The following is a 16,807-nucleotide window of genomic DNA, read 5'->3' as shown; positions in this document are numbered from 1 at the left end:
GGTTTATAAACCTTGAAATTCTGTACTTAAAACGCAACACAAAATTGCCGAGTCATACAACCAGAAGGTGGCGCACTGGGGCAGACTGAGGCGAAGCTGTTCTTTCTCGCTGATACATGACTACTTCCGCTTCCGGGGCAAAGTTCTCTGGAAGAAGGACCGCCGACATCAACATTATCTGAATTAAAAACCCTTCTGGTCGCTGCCTAAGGTACGAATCATATCACCAGGTCAAAAGTAGCATAGCGCGTTATTAGTTGTGATGCAGATTCATAAATGGAATCCGATCGGCAAAGCTATTACATTGTATATTGCATTTGCTATGTGCACCGGCTGTTGATCGATAACGATCATGTTAAGCCAACACAAATCGTATCTTCAATTCAGGTAGCCAGATGCTGACAGCGTTTCTCGTAGAAATCAGCAGGTTTAGTCCAAGTTTAATCATTTGTGCTATCTCAGTGTATTAAACTATCCCTGCGTCACGACGACGGGCATATAATTACTAAACATGGACGTACTGTATGTTACATTATCAAAGTATCAAATAGGCGTCTGGTTTGTGCAATAAAACATTATTCACATGTTTAAGTCTTACAGCCAGTGGTCGTACAGAGAATAGAATTTAGCTGTTTTGGTAGCCGAAAGAATCAATCATGTATTTCAACGGTTTTCGGTCTTTCATGATGTTCCATCTTGCTCAGGTGTCAGCAGCAAGAAGAAGATGTCTGGTCAGAAGAGACCATGCGATCCCAGTGGGTCCGTCTCCTCTGGCGCTCCTCCGGAGAAGAGGCGAGAGAGGGAGGTCGGAGAGGAGACTGCTGGGGTCAGCGCGGCAGCGGGAGGAAGCACCGCTGTGGAGACGGTCATTAAACTTGGTGGCGTGTCCAACCCGGTAAGGAAAGCAGGTCCGGGTAGTAAATGTAGTTGGAAAAGCACACTGGTGATTCAACTGTGCTCTTTTGAGACCTGTCAAATGTTAACAGAACTGTATTCATAAATGATGACAGTTTCTGTATTCATATTGTCAGACCCAGTACAAGTCATCTGCGTGTTATCTATTATACACTGTCATGAGTTTGTGCATCTCCCCAACCTCCATGGTCTCACTCACTCCTTTTCCACACACTCGCAGGAGGAACAGGATATCAAAGCCCTGCAGGTGAAAAATCGAAAACTGGGGGAGTCTCTTGACCAGAGACAGGCAAGTGTTTGCTTTCACTCACTAAATTATCCAGACCTACAGCAGTATTGTTTTGAAATATCTTATCAGAAACAGATGTATTTGTGCCCCAAGTCTCTAACATTTGCATACATTCTGTCTGGCTTTTGGACCTGCAGGTGATTGAAGATGAGCTTAGAGAGAGAGTCGAAAGGCTCGAGACTCGACAAGCTACTGATGATGCCAGTCTACTGATTCTCAACAGATACTGGAACCAGGTAAACATCTGAAGCTTGCACTGATAGAGATATGTTGCACAGGTTCTTAAAGGTAAATGACTATAAACTGAATATTTCTCTTTCAAGGAAAGAGAACATGTGTACTGAAATGTTTTGCTTTAAGAAAGTATTTTTTCAGCGTGTTACTTCAAAATTATCTGTATAAAATGTTATATTAACTGTTTTTTCATTTAAATCAAGTTTGTGTTTGGTGAAGACCACAAGATCATATGGTTTCCCTCATTCTCTCCCTGCTCTCAGTTTGATGAGAATGTTCGACTCATTGCTCGGCGCTATGACCAATCTGGCGGTGAGCCAGTGGATGGCCACGTCAGCGAAGGGCGAAGCTTAAAGCCTGACACTCCAGAACCTGACGGAGACTCCAATCAGGAGCGCGCAAAGGACCGAGGTACCAATACCAGCAGCAGGCACCGCGGGCTGTCTCAGCTCTCCGCTTTGCCTTATGATGTCATGACATTCTGAAACAGATGGAGAGTTTTGTTTTTAGCTGTTAAGGGATGCTAGTACCCCTTCCGAGTTAAGGTTAAATTCATTAATGTTCATAAGCACTAAAAAGGACCGAATGTGTGTAAGCACGGCATGGGAAAAGAGTGGGAGTGGGCAGCAGTTCCCACTAGTCGATACCATCTCAATAGTACAGAAGAGAACTGACCCTGAGCTTGCAGACCACTCTTACAATATGCACAGTGTGTTTATTTGTATGTATCCAGTATATATATCTTTTGGATTGTTGTTATAGTGTGTGTTGTGCCTTCCCCTAAAGGCCAGCAGGGGGAGACGTCCAACTCGTTCTTGGCCACTCTGGCCAGCAGCAGTAGTGAGGAGATGGAGGCAGAACTCCAGGAGAGGGTGGAGTCCAGCTGTAAGCAGGCCCATCGCGTGGCGGACATCTACACCAGCCTGAAGCGCACCGTGGACCAGCTGAAGAAGACACTGGACACTGGGGCCGGTGAGAGGGGCATTGTGGGATGTCTGCGTTTGGAGGACGCTAGGTGTGATGGTAGCTGTAGTGTTGTCACTGCTGGGCGGTTGCCGTGGCAGTTACCATAGTGAAAGTCGGCCACTGGGGCTTTTCTGCCTCTGAAATCAGTTTTATAGTAAGACCTGTGCCTTCTGACACATAGTTTTATAGTAAAGAAGACTTGTGCATTCTTACACATAGTTTTATAATAAAGAAGACCTGTGCCTTCTTACACATAGTTTTATAGTAAAGAAGACCTGTGCCTTCTTACACATAGTTACACAAGTCATTGCTTGTCTTCAGAAATCCACCACAGTTTTGCTTCTTCAATTAGCGTGGACTGCTAGTCCAAATGTACCTTTATAGGTTCACATGGCTTTCCAAACATCAGTAAAGAGCCGTTTACACCAAGAACGATAACGACATAAAGAAAGATATCATTCCATATCTTTGATATACCAATCCATCAAATTTTAGCCATCACATTCATCAACATGAGAAGACCTTTTCCTTATCGTTGGTCAGTGTGGACGCATTTATAGTTATAGTTATCTTCATAGTTATCGTTCCTGGAGTGACACACATTGTTGCACATTTATCTTAACAGATAGTAATCTGTGGGAAGTGGCCACCCAGCTTAACTCCCTATTGGGCAGTGAGAATGAACGCCTGCGTCAGCTTACCGACAGCCTCAAACAGAAACACAGCCAGATGACCAGTGAGGTGAGAGTTACTCTTAAGGTTGCCTGAACGTTCTAAAGAATATCTGGGTTCATTGAATTCAACCAGAGCCATATAGATAGATATCTATTGGCTCTGAATTCAACATGGAATTTTAGAACCTTACATTGTTGCGGAGCAGAATCTTTTGCTAAAATGTTCAAAAATCCCCTGCTGAACGGTTGCCAATGGACATAGATGTGGAGTGATGTTTTATTTTAAGGTTAAAGTTGACTGGTATTTAGCAGACTATCAAAAGCAACCACAAGTTTTGTGGCCATACCTGATGGCAGGTATGATGTTTAGTAATTGGGAATACCACAGTGCAGTTGAAATGCATAAATGTGTATGGAAGTGGGATTGCTCTGCATATATTTATTTATTTACTTTGAGTTAACTAAATTGTATTATGGTGTATAATGTTATGGTGGTTAAAATGTATTAATGTGTGCGTGTGTGTGTTTGGTGTATGATCTGTGCTTGTGTGTGTGTGTGTACAGTCTCGTGGACTGGGTCGTGCGGCAACGCGGGCTGATAACCGGATCAGTGAGCTGCAGGTGATGGTTGAGGAGCTGCAGTGGGACATGGAGAAGATCCGGCGCAGAGAGAACCGACTCAACACACACCTGGGAGAGGTGCTGGAGCGGGTAAGACTACGTGCCCAAGTCCGGCACTAATAGGAGCGCATGCGCATTGTGCTGAAAAGAGTTGAAGTTAATTAATAAAAGATTTGGTTAAAGCCAACCAGTAGCAGTGCTGAGCAATACCTTTAAATGGAATGTGTTAGACGATATTACAGTAGCTTCAGATCTCAATATTGTTGTGTATTTGATCTGAATAGTTTTTCAAAGAATAATATGTATCGGAACTCCCCCTATTACCGCTGGTCCCGTATTTCCGCCGTCTTGCGTGTATGTGTCACTTAATAGCCATTTCTATACAAACTAAGACTAAGTGTATCTAAATTAGCTATCTACCAAAAATGACATTTTCCCGTGACTCGAAGAGCTGTAAACAGTGTTGTAAGGCTGCGTGTACACATCCGCTTGGAGCTCCAGTGGAATTTTAATTTCATGACGAGAATTCTCGGTCTAATCGTTCGTGTACCATTGAAATGGCGTAAATAGACGACCCACCTGGCCAGCACTAACCTCAGAGCGTGGTAAACAAAATCGGATATTTCAAGCAGTAAAAGCTCCGGTAAGAATCAACCTAGATTTGGTTCAAATCTACACACCTATTGCTACTGAAAAATGTAAGGTTCATTTATCAAATGTTATTTTTGAGTATTAAAAAACATCATTGTTCTAGAATTTTCAAACGAAGGTGGTGGTAATTGGAGGCATTACGGTAGCATTTCTTCTGCTGTCCCAAGCAATTTAATGAACAAAAACACGGTTGTAGCTTTTCAGACCCGTTTTAAATGCTGTAGCACAGACAACCAGGCTGTTATTTTGTTAATCCATGTAGCAATAAGATTTTGAGCAAAGCATATGTGATATTACATATTCAATTATATTTCACTCGCCTACTATTTATTGGCTTGTTATTACACTTGCACTGGCAGCCTCGCGCCAGTCGTAGAATACTCAGTTTAATGGAATGGGCTAGAAAACACCAAACGACTTGCTTTAACCAAATTGTGTGGTTTATATAATGAACATTTGTGAAATATCACTTTCATGTGTCTAGTCTTATCAGAATCTTATCAAAGCCGCAAACAAGGCCTTCTAATTCTGAAGTTGGAGAGCACAAATTGTGTTCTCTTAGCTTTATCATGAACAAAGTAAATACAAAGAATGTCTGTTTGTGTGCTGCAGGTGAACAGCAAAGGCTACAAAGTCTGCGGAGAAGCCAGCAGTGTGTGTGGAACCATCACTATTAACAAGAGAAAGGTGGGTGTGTTCAGGGGACTGTGTCTGTGTGTGTTTGTGTGTGTGTGTGTGTGTGTGTGTGTGTGTGTGTGTCTATTTACTCACGTTATTATTGTGTGTCTTTATTGCTTTGTGTAGGTGAAGTTAACCTGCTTTGTTTCCCTTTTGTGTGTATGGAGGGATCGGTGTGTGTGTGTGTGTGTGTGTGTGTGTGTGTATGGAGGGATCGGTGTGTGTGTGTGTGTGTGTGTGTGTGTGTGTGTGTGTGTGTATGGAGGGATCGGTGTGTGTGTGTGTGTATGGAGGGATCGGTGTGTGTGTGTGTGTGTATGGAGGGATCGGTGTGTGTGTGTGTGTGTGTGTGTGTGTGTGTGTGTGTATGGAGGGATCGGTGTGTGTGTGTGTGTGTATGGAGGGATCGGTGTGTGTGTGTGTGTGTATGGAGGGATCGGTGTGTGTGTGTGTGTGTGTGTGTGCGTGTGTGTGGAGGGATCGGTGTGTGTGTGTGTGTGTGTGTGTGGAGGGATCGGTGTGTGTGTGTGTGTGTGTGTATGGAGGGATCGGTGTGTGTGTGTGTGTGTATGGAGGGATCGGTGTGTGTGTGTGTGTGTGCGTGTGTGTGGAGGGATCGGTGTGTGTGTGTGTGTGTGTGTGGAGGGATCGGTGTGTATATGGTGGGAACTGTATGCTGGTATACATGTCTGTATGTTATCACATAATCTGTAACTGGATGAGCAGATTATTACAAATGCAGATAATGTTTGGCTATTAGGAACAGTAGGGTTTACTAATTAAAATTACAATTTTTCTGATGCACTGTCAATAACTGTATGTGACGCCACTGATGTCATCTTTTTAAGGCAGCTCATCAGCTCACCTCTTGTATTTCGCTATTATCTATGATCTATTATCTATTATCTCGCCCCCGTACAGTTTGAGGAGATGAATAGTGAGCTGGAGGAGAACAAGGAGCTGGCAGAGAACCGGCTCGTTGAGCTGCAAAAACTGCAGCAGGACCTCCAGAACGTCCATCAAGAGAACCAGAATATGAGGGTGAGTGGACGGAACTGGGACCAGAGTCACTCTTCCTTAGACTGGAGCCTTTGTCTTCTCTTGCAGACATTTGAGATTGATTACCAGTGATGATTAGGGGTGTCACGATCTTGGTTTAAGTCGAAAATCGATCAAAATAACATCACAATCTCAAACTTCAAAGTCAAATGTAGAATCAACTATGAAGCCACACTGCATTCACTACATAACACTAACTTAGGCTACTCAGCTTCGCAAGTGAAGTTCAAGATAGAGTCCAAAATTACTTTAAGGCATAAAACAGTGTAATATTCTGTGAACACTAACCTTGTGTCTCTTCAGGGTGTGCTATGACAATCAAATGATCATTCCATGTTATTTCATTTCACTGTGTTCACGTCTATGTTTATACCTGATCTGTTCAGTAGCTCGTGGTAGGAACGTTTCCAAAATAAAAAATAAAAGCCCCCCAAAACATAACTGGAGGCAAAAAAAGTAAACCACATAAGAGATGCATTAATAGTAATACAATTAATAAAATTGTGACTTTTTAAAATTGAAAATTTAATTGAATCGAGGATTTGGACAATGGTGACACCCCTAGTGATGATTGATGCCTAGCTTTCTGTCACTCTCCCTCCCTTGTGTTACTTCTTCTCTACCTACCGACTTCATTTCTTCTTTCCTACCTACATTCTGTCTTTTCATCATTTTCTTTACCTCTTTCCTTCTCTCTCTCTCTCTCTCTCTCTCTCTCTCTCTCTCTCTCTCTCTCTCTCTCTCTCTCTCTCTCTCTCTCTCTCCCCCTCAGATGGAGTTGGTGTGTCGGGCAGAAGGGGTGGTAAGAGAAAGCTCGGAGTACCGCTGCCTGCAGTCCCAGTTCTCAGTTCTGTACAACGAGTCCCTGATCCTAAAAGCCCAGCTGGACGAGATCAGGGCCCGGCTCAACACCACCAGAACCGCACGACTACGTCAGCTAGACCACATGGAGGTAGTGTGTGTGTGTGTGTTGTGTGTGTGTGTGTGTGCGTGTGCGCGCACGCATTAGGTTTTGGTTTTCCTCAACCAGTAGCATTGTGAAAGATGTGGCCTTGCCAACTGAGGATTTCACTGTTATTTATCAAAATATGTTTTTTTTTGTATGTGTGTGTTTTCTAGAACGATGAGGTGTCACTGCAGCGTAAGGTGCGCACTGAGGTCATTCAGCTGGAAGACACTCTGGCTCAAGTGCGTAAGGAGTATGAGATGCTGCGCATTGAGTTTGAGCAAACACTGGCTGCCAATGAGCAAGCAGGTAACCTACTCTCTCTCTCAGGTAACCCCCACCACACACTCTCTCACACACACACACATACACACTCTCTCTCACTCACTTTCACACACACACACACACACACACACACACACACACACACACACACACACACACACACTAGGGCTGTCACTTTTAAAGGTGCTATATGTAAGAATGACCACCAGTGTTTAAAATGGGCATTGCAAAATCCAAAATTAAAACATTTGAAAGCATTAAGTAGGCTAATCTGGCGATCCAAAGGTCGAAATGCTACTAGCTTTGTGATTGATAAGTTGGTGGAGGGTGGCGCAGCAGGCCAAAGTACTAGAATACACCTTGTGGTGCAACCTGGACACATCGTCAGTGATGCTCCCAGGGTCATGCGGTGTTTTGGGTCTTACATCAGACACCCTCACCCGGGCGACCCAGCCGGGGGTGATCAGGCCCCGACTTGTGTCCAGGTAGCGCACTACGCCACGTGTCCCCCCTCTTTATTCAGAGCCACCGTGAAGCTTTTTCAGCAGCTTCCAGGATGTTCTTGATGGCTCTTTGCCTGTGCAGTCCGCAAATCCCTAAGAGTCCCAGGACCCGGTGTAAAGACTGGCCTGCGAAGCCCCTGCATCCCACTTCAACAGGCTCACAGCGGGCCTTCCACCCATTCCTCCGACACTCAGCTACCAGGTCCGCGTACTTGGCCCTCTTCCTTTCCTGGGCTTCCTCCATCCGATCTTCCCAGGGGACAGTTAGTTCCAGTAGCACCACGTGCTTGCTTGCCGCGGACATCAAGACCATGTGACCATGTGATGTGACTGCAATGGTGTCCGGGAATCTCAACTGTCTCCCTAGATCAACCAGGAGGTGCCAGTCTCTTGCTGTTGCGAGCAGGCCCCCTTGGGTCTTTCTTGGGGGACTGAGGCTTCTCGCCTGCTCGGACAAAGGCAATTGCAGACTTGGTTGGATGATGCCGCTTGCTGATGTTAATGCCAGTGCAGATGGTGTCTGCTACTGCCTTCAGGACCTGGTCATGGCGCCAACGATAACGCCCATCTCCCAAGCCCTTGGAGCAGCAGCTGAGGATATGCTCTAGTGATCCCCTTTTCTGGCAGAGTTGGCAAGCAGGTGAGTCCACCAGGCCCCAAGTGAACAGGTTGGCAGGGCTAGGGAGGACGTCATACACTGACTGGACCAAGTTCTGCCCAGGTGATCTTGCGGCCAGCTGTATGCTCCCACTTTGTCCAGGCCCCCTGCTTGGACATGCCCACCACTCTGCTGAAGCGAGCTTCCTCCACCTCGTCTCGTACCTCCTCCTGGATAAGCTTCCGCTTCTCCTTCCCTCTGGCTTTGCTGTAGCACGGCTTAGGATTGCTAACAAGCCCAACCCTACCAGTAGCCACTGCTCCCACTTTGGGAGCAGTGAACGTTTGAATTGCAAATGAACGTTTGAATTGTGAATATCCTGGCTGTACTATTGTTGTCAGTAAAGCCAGTATTTGAAAATAACATGATTCTTTAATCTCTGATGGCATGTTATGGTAATTTTATGATTTATTACAATAAATGTCTTACAGATATCGTAACGCCTCCAATTACCACCACTTTCGTTCGAAAATTCTAAAACAATGATGTTTTTTAATACTTAAAAAGGCTTTTACTGCCTGAAATATCCGATTTTGTTTACCACGCTCGGAGGTTAGTGCTGGCCTGGTGGGTCACCTATTTACGCCATTTCAATGGCACATGAACGGTTAGACCGAGAATTCTCGTCATGAAATTAAAATTCCACTGGAGCTCCAAGCGGATTTGTACATGCAGCCTTACAACACTGTTTACAGCTCTTCGAGTCACGGTAAAATGTCATTTTTGGTACATAGCTAATTTAGATACACCTATGGTGTGGGTGCCTGCTTTTTTTAGGAATCCGCCGTCTTGGTTTGTATAGAAATGGATATTAAGTGACACGTACACGCAAGACGGCGGAAATACAGGACTGGCGGTAATAGGGGAGTTCCGATAGCACCTTTAAATTTGATTATTGATATTAAAATGGAACTAAATTTGATATTGATATTAAAATGGAACTGGCGAACACCTGTTTTGAAAACAAACAGAAAAAATGTGACCTATTTATTTTAAAAAATAAAGCTGAAAAATTAAAGAATTCTGAAAGTGTGGAAAGTATTGCGAAAGCAAATATATAATAGCACCGGAAATAGGCTGAAGTTTGAATCATGGGCCTGGCTGATGACGATGAACCCAAGCGACCAGAACTTGAGGAGAGTTTTTTTTATTTATTTATTTTATTTAAGGGATAGAATATGGAAGCACTTCAGTTTTTGAACTGTAACGGTATGCATATTGTGCAATCATCAGTTGCCATAGCGCCTTTTTTTGGGGGGGCTTTTTTTATGCCTTTAATTTGATAGGACAGTGGAGAATGACAGGAAGTGAGTGGGAGAGAGAGTCTGGGTGGGATCCGAAAAGGACCGCGGGGCGGGAATTGAACCCGGGTCGCCGGCAGGTGCCCCAGCCAGTTGCGCCACAGCTGGGGCCAATAGCGCATTTTTTGAAAATCTAGCAGTCCTGCTTGTTATTGTGTACAAACCTCATAGATTGCGGTCTTCTTCGTCTCTGACACTCTCTTCAGATGCGCTCTGATGACCTGTCAGGTGCCACTGGATTGGCTTATATTTAGCCTTGAAACTAGACAAATTCTCACAGAAAATTGACTATATGTGTGAGCTCGTCTACATTTCAGTTTCAAATATCAAATAGGATTTTTCATTAAAGTGACGGCCCTAACACATGCACATGTGCACGCACATACACATACGCACACGCACATACACATACACACACCTAATGACTGTGGGACTCTTCTCCCCCTTTCTTTTGTCTTATTGTGTGTGTCTTCCTCTCCATCACATAACTGCTATTAAATGATGCATTGACTGTATTGATTTTTCACCCTACCCCCTCTCACTCACTCACTCTCTCTCTGTCTCTCTCCCTCCCTCTCTCTCTCTCCATCTCCATCTCTCCATCGTTCTCTCTCCATCGCTCTCCTGCAGGTCCCATCAATAGAGAGATGCGTCACCTGATCAGCACCCTGCAGAACCACAACCAACAGATGAAGGCTGAAGTCATCAAGTACAAACTGCGTCTGAGGGAAGCGCAGCAGGAGCTCAACGTGGTGAGTAGCGAGAGAGAGAAAAGAGGAGAAGAGAAGAGTTACTGTGTGAGGAGGGAGGGAGAGAAAAGAGAAGAGCTTCTGTGTGAGGAGATGGAGAGAGAAGAGGAAGAATGTGTGACTTGTCAAGTTCTATCAAGAAAGTTTAAGCACCCAGTTGAAGTACTATAGGGTGTTGAGCGCGCTTCCTTATTTCTACATATTTGACTGGTCAAGTGTCAATGAGTGAAGAGAGGGTGGAAAGTGAATTAGGCTCTTATTTTTTGAGTGAATATATTTTTAAAAAAAAGAAAATGATCTGTCTGTGTGTAAGACATGGGGACTGTTCGCAGAGAGCATAACTATCAGCATTCACATCTAAGAAACTAGGATGGCTGCGCATAGTTTCTTAGCTCACTAAGTCTTTGTCTTTGATAGGTTCGTGCCGCAAAGGGCAACGCAGTCCTCCAGTCGCAGTCCAGCACTGAACTGGACCTGAAAGAAGAGACCGCCTCCCCTCTGACGCCAGCCACGGGGGATGTCACAGTGAAGGTGGAGTCTGATAATGACTCAGCCACGCCCACCAGCACAGGTAAGGCGCTCCAGACGATGCTTCAGTCTTTTGTCTGCCCAGTAGTGTTGCACGGGTTCACGGGTTGACCCGCGGGTCCAGCGGGTTCGGGTGAGACTTCCAGGTAAAATCATGGGTTGTGGGTGGGTCGGGTCAAATTTGATAGATAGGCTAGCAACGTTCTTCTGGGTTAACATATTCATGTCCGTGTGCGGTAGGCTAAAGTGAAATTCCCCCCTTCTGTTCCTCTCTCCTTCTCCGTCTCCGTCTCAAATGCACATGCACACCACAGTTGATTGGATACAAAAATACCCCATTGCAGGGGACAAAGCCTATCCATATAATAAAAATAAATAAACAGTTGTTTGAACTAATTATCCAGATGATGGCCTTAATTAGCATATTTCATAAAACACCTATGTACCCGAACAGATAACATTTAGATCCTAACCACGATTATCTGGCAACGTCCCTGCTGCTGTTACGTGAGTTATTTCCCCACATGTTGCCACACTCCACAGACGTTTACACTGGCCTGTAGGCCAACTGCGTTTAGTTTATAGTCTGTAGATATTGTGCAGTCGGTAGATTAATTTTTCTAAGTTGCAGTCGGTAGCCTACTGTTTAGGATATTTTACACCATCGAAACTTATCTGATGGTCAGCAAAAAGTAATATCGGCACACTACTTTGAGAGAGAGAGAGAGAGAGAGAGAGGATGGTGGCTACTTTCTTTTGAAGTCCAAACTTTTCCCGTTTCCAGTTTAACATATCCATAACGTTTTAGACAAGGCTACATTGACTGCACTGCATTTATTTATTTGTTATCCTACATGTATGTCTTGTGAAGTAAAGTAGGCTAACATTAATTTTGGCTACATGATATTGATGCAACCACGTATCGTTAAAATTAGGAATTTGCGGGTCGGGTCCGGTTTGGGTTGATGTTAAACATATATATTGTCGGGTTGGGCGGGGCGGATTGGATCTCCAAAATGGGTCGGGTGGGCGCGGGATATAAAAAAACCTTGACCCGCGCATCACTACTGCCCAGAGATATTTCATGATTTCCTCTTATACTCTTCAGGATACACACGGAGCCTTTGCCCCTGTGTTGTATGCACTCCTCTGTGCACACTTGCAGTCATAATCTTACGTTCACTTTCTTTCTGTCTTCCTGTATCACTCTTTCCTCTGTTTCTCTCTGTCCCTCCTTTTACTCTTTCTTTTTCTATGTCTTGTGTTCCCTCTTTTCTTCATTCCCTGTCCTTTCCCAGGTGCCTCGGTGAAGACGGAGCCCGGCACAGAGCCCGAACTCGTTGTCAAGGAGGAAGAGAAGGAGAAAGAAAGAGAGAAGGAGAAGGAGAAAGACAAAGAGAAGGAGAAGAGAGAGAGAGAAAGAGACGAGAGAGAGAAAGAGAGGGTGACCCGTGGCAGTGCCATTGTGAAAGAGGAGAGAGAGAGGGCTGGAACTAGCAGCAGCCAATCAGAAGAGAATGTGGTGGAACGCTGTGCTGTGGTTGGTGGACCAAAGAGGAAGGAGGTGGAGCAACTGAAAATGCTTCGTGCTGAGCTCAAGTATGGCTTCTAATCACATTTAATCAAGATGTTATTATTGATGAAATAAGAAAACCTTTAAAACCAATCGATCAATTTATCAAATCAATCTTTAAAATGGTGAATATGTGGATGATGGATGTTGATTGGGTTAGAAGTTTTGGTATAGGTGATGAGCCTGCCATTTATTTGTCTTCTGCTGCTGCTGCTTGTGTGATGCAGGAAAGCTCAAGAGTCTCAGAGGGAGATGAAACTGCTGCTGGACATGTATCGCTCCGCCCCCAAAGAGCAGCGGGATAAAGTCCAACTCATGGCTGCGGAGAAGAAAGCCAAGTCAGAGGTACACACACACACACACACACACACACACACATATCTCTCCTGTGTATTTATTTAAATCCATGTAGATTTTTTTTCACATCCCTGTGCAGGTGTGTTTTGTCCATGTACAAATGTGTGTGTGAAATAGACATTTGTGTGTGTGTGTGTGGCCTAGGGGGAGGAGCTGCGCCAGCGGTTGCGTGAGTTAGAGGAGAGGGAGAGGAGGGAGGGGAAGAAGATGGCTGACGAAGAGGCGCTCAGGAAGATCCGCTCTGTGGAGGAGCAGATCGACATCCTCAACAAGAAGCTGTCCTTGGCCAAACAGGTGTGTGTGTGTGTGTGTGTGTGTGTGTGTGTGTGTGTAAGAGAGAGAGCACTTCTGTTGTTATCTACATGATCGTGTGAGTGTGTTTGTGATCGTGTGAGTGCGTTTGTGATCGTGTGAGTGCGTTTGTGATCGTGTGAGTGTGTTTGTGATCGTGTGAGTGTGTTTGTGATCGTGTGAGTGTGTTTGTGAGTGTTTGTGATCGTGTGAGTGTGTTTGTGTTTCTAATCATCTTTCTCTCGTCTGCTCCATCTACCTCTCTCTCTTCCGCTTCCCCCACACCTTACTTGATATCTCCATGATTCCTCCTCTCCCTCTCTCTTTCACTCTCTACCTTTCTCTCTCTCTTTCACTCTACCTCTCTCTTTCACCCTCTACCTCTCTCTCTTTCACCCTCTACCTCCCTCTCTTTCACTCTCTACCCTCTCTCTCTGTCTCTTTTACTACCTCAGGAGGAGGATGCGTTGCTGAGTGAGATGGACGTGACTGGCCAGGCGTTCGAGGACATGCAGGAGCAGAACATCCGTCTGATGCAGCAGCTGCGCGAGAAGGACGACGCTAACTTCAAGCTGATGAGCGAGCGCATCAAGTCCAACCAGATCCACAAGCTGCTCAAGGAGGAGAAGGAGGAGCTCGCCGACCAGCTGCTCACGCTCAAGACACAGGTGCGCACTGGGCACTGGGCACTGGACCCCAGGAGTTGCGGGCTAACTTGGGCTAGAACTGAGACGATGGTAGCATAGTGGTTAAGGAGCTGGGCTAGCATGCAGTAGTGTGAAAAGATGTGGGTTCAATTCCTGGTTTCCACTGTTGAGCCTGTGAGCACTTAGCCCCTGAGTTGCTCCAGGGCCAGTGGGCCTTGTAATATAAATGACATGTAAGGCACTTTGGATAGAAGCATCTGCTAAATGAATACATGTCATTGTAGATGGAGAGCCACAGGCCGATGCAGTTAAGCATTAGCAGAGTATCTGACGTAAAATGTTAGCAGCTGGCTTTCTTTTTCTGCTGCGTTCCTTAATCTCCCCCTTGCCCTGCCTCGTAGGTTGATGCACAGCTTCAAGTGGTAAGGAAGCTGGAGGAGAAAGAGCGCCTCCTACAGGGGACCATCGGCACTGCAGAGAGGGAGCTGACTCTCAGAACACAGGCTTTGGACATGAATAAACGCAAGGTACACCTACACACTCTCTCGTCCTCTCTCTCTCTCTCACTCACACACACACACACACACACACACACCTGTTATATGGTTTGTACACTCATTCCTATCTTTAGGTTTCCAAAGCCTAAATGTATGTTTGTGTTAGATGTTAGGTCATTTCTGCCATCTAATGAAATCTAGTGTGCAGACACTCACACCTCTCTCACTGTCTGCCCTTTCTCTCCTACTAACTCTCTCTCTCTCTCTTTCTCTCCTACTAACTCTCTCTCTCTCTCTCTTTCTCTCCTACTAACTCTCTCTCTCTCTCTCCTACTAACTCTCTCTCTTTCTCTCCTACTAACTCTCTCTCTCCTACTAACTCTCTCTCTTTCTCTCCTACTAACTCTTTCTCTCCTACTAACTCTCTCTCTCTCTCTCTCTCTCTCTCTCTTTCTCTCCTACTAACTCTCTCTCTCTCCTACTAACTCTCTCTCTCTCTCTCTCTTTCTCTCCTACTAACTCTCTCTCTTTCTCTCCTACTAACTCTCTCTCTCTCTCTCTCTTTCTCTCCTACTAACTCTCTCTCTCTCCCCCCCGCCCCCTGTCAGGCGCAGGAGTCTGCGCTGCTGTCTGAGGAAGTGAAGTCTCAGCTGGAGGCGGTGCAGCAGAGGCTGAGTGGCGTGCGGGAGGAGGTGATCGAGAACAGCATCACCCGCGAGAAAGAGTCTTTCAACGCACGCCGTGCACAGGTAAAACACACACACACACACACAATCACTGTTTTACTCACTCTATCTCAGAGATACATGCGCGTGTCCTCACACACTCACACTCACACACACACACATACATACACACACATACACACTTCTTGAATTTGTTGTTTGAGTCTGTCTCAGCATTTTTCTGTAATGGCATATTTACACACTGTAAGGTCATACTGCTGAATGAAATTGTAACAAGGAACAAATGGTTCACTTCTCAACCTGGACAAGCTGCTCGGATTGATTAACCAAACAGACAGAACCAGGTGTAATGGAAGTCCACATGTCCACATTTTCCTTCCTGTCGTGCAGGAGGACATCTGCAAACTGAGAAGAAAAGTGGAGAAGGCCAAGAAGCCAGCCGACATCCCCAGTGGAGATGAGATTCTGAATGAGGAGATCAACGATTACAAGGTAATGCTGTCCCGATGTTGGTATGCATATGTCAACAGGAAGCATTCTGTCTTTCTCTCTTTGTGTTATTCTGGTACTTGATCTTTCTGTTTCTGTATGCCCACCCACCCCCCCACCCCCCCACCCCCCCCCCCCAGGCGCGTTTGACCTGCCCGTGCTGTAACTCACGAATGAAGGACGCCGTGCTGACCAAGTGCTTCCACGTCTTCTGCTTTGAGTGCGTGAAAACGCGCTACGACACACGCCAACGGAAGTGCCCCAAGTGCAACGCTGCCTTCGGTGCCAACGACTTCCATCGCATTTACATCAGCTAGGAGACAAGAAGCCGCCACGTGATTGGCTGGCTGGCTGGCTGTTGGCCACACCCACACCTGACCCTCCCTAAACCCATGGATCCTCCGTGTGTTAGCGATCGTGATTGGTTATGGGTTTGCACTGCTCCTCTTGGGTACCTCTTAGTGTGGTGGAGGTAGGAGGTGAGGAGAGGTGGTTGGTGTGTGACGTGTTTGGCATCCTAGGGTTTGGCTAGATTTTTTTTTTTTTCTTATTTTATGACACGGAAGGGAAAAAAAAACAACAACAACAACATCTAAATGTGTCACCCAGCTACCCCTATTAACAGCTAGTGCCCTCCACACCTGCTTCCTTACATTCCGTCTAGAGGGGTTGCATTTGGTGATGCAAACATGGACTGCTGAGATGCATTGTGTTCCTGAAGTCCCCAACCGCTAGTAGGATATATGCGGTCGATTGTTCGGTTCACAGTTCAGGAAATCACAACCTTACGAGTTCACAGGACATGACAAGATAAACAAACGAACAAGACAAAAGAAGTTTTAGACTGGAGTGGGTCGGCTACATAGCCCACAGAGAGATACTTAGACTTAATGATGAAATTAGTGATAGTAGACGAGGGCACCAGAATTCACTTTCTAGGCTTTTCATCCGCCTGCACCCTTCATTGCAAGTTGGCGGTGGTGTTGGCGGTGGTGTTTGTCATTTTATTGTACATTGATCTGTATCGCTTACAGCCTTTTCTTTTTAATGCCTCGCCTTTGCAGCACAGGCAGCTCCGGCTCTAACAGGTTCTGACTTTTGTATTTGCTTGTGGGCAGTCAATAAATGTCTACAGAAACAGTGGTAATCTGGTTTTCATGATCTTAAATTACCCCCCCCCCCCCCCCCCCAAACACACACACACACACAC

The 16,807-nt window shown here is 45.6% G+C and overlaps 1 protein-coding gene across 2 annotated transcripts; it reads left to right on the top strand.

Annotated features, from left to right (window-relative positions):
- Positions 1–91: 91 nt before the first annotated feature.
- On the top strand, positions 92–16,744 carry rnf20 (ring finger protein 20, E3 ubiquitin protein ligase). 2 transcript variants are annotated; one of them, XM_042074048.1, is made up of 22 exons: positions 92–211; positions 705–895; positions 1,136–1,204; positions 1,342–1,440; positions 1,702–1,849; positions 2,225–2,410; positions 3,030–3,145; positions 3,643–3,789; positions 4,963–5,037; positions 5,950–6,069; positions 6,860–7,039; positions 7,207–7,363; positions 10,411–10,532; positions 10,947–11,100; positions 12,356–12,656; positions 12,858–12,975; positions 13,132–13,281; positions 13,734–13,946; positions 14,327–14,452; positions 15,031–15,171; positions 15,499–15,600; positions 15,738–16,744. In XM_042074048.1, the coding sequence occupies exons 2-22, from the start codon at positions 725–727 to the stop codon at positions 15,912–15,914; spliced, it is 3,072 nt and encodes a 1,023-aa protein (XP_041929982.1). In that variant the 5' UTR covers positions 92–211; positions 705–724; the 3' UTR covers positions 15,915–16,744. The 2 variants fall into 2 exon arrangements, with proteins under 2 accessions (XP_041929982.1, XP_041929984.1); XM_042074050.1 differs by lacking the exon at positions 92–211 and having other exon boundaries at positions 7,207–7,342.
- The last annotated feature ends 63 nt before the right edge of the window (positions 16,745–16,807 follow it).

Source organism: Alosa sapidissima, chromosome 20 (genome assembly GCF_018492685.1).
Source record: "Alosa sapidissima isolate fAloSap1 chromosome 20, fAloSap1.pri, whole genome shotgun sequence".
In the NCBI taxonomy this organism is placed as follows: Eukaryota; Metazoa; Chordata; class Actinopteri; order Clupeiformes; family Clupeidae; genus Alosa; species Alosa sapidissima.
This window is presented reverse-complemented; position numbering and strand designations above follow the sequence as displayed.

What these genes read in the sequence shown, in the direction of transcription:
- rnf20 (XM_042074048.1), top strand. Translation starts at nt 725, where the DNA reads ATGTCTGGTCAGAAGAGACCATGCGATCCCAGTGGGTCCGTCTCCTCT. An exon ending in AGTCTCTTGACCAGAGACAG is followed by an intron (nt 1,205 to 1,341) that starts GCAAGTGTTTGC and finishes TTGGACCTGCAG; the next exon opens with GTGATTGAAGATGAGCTTAG. An exon ending in TGGACATGAATAAACGCAAG is followed by an intron (nt 14,453 to 15,030) that starts GTACACCTACAC and finishes GCCCCCTGTCAG; the next exon opens with GCGCAGGAGTCTGCGCTGCT.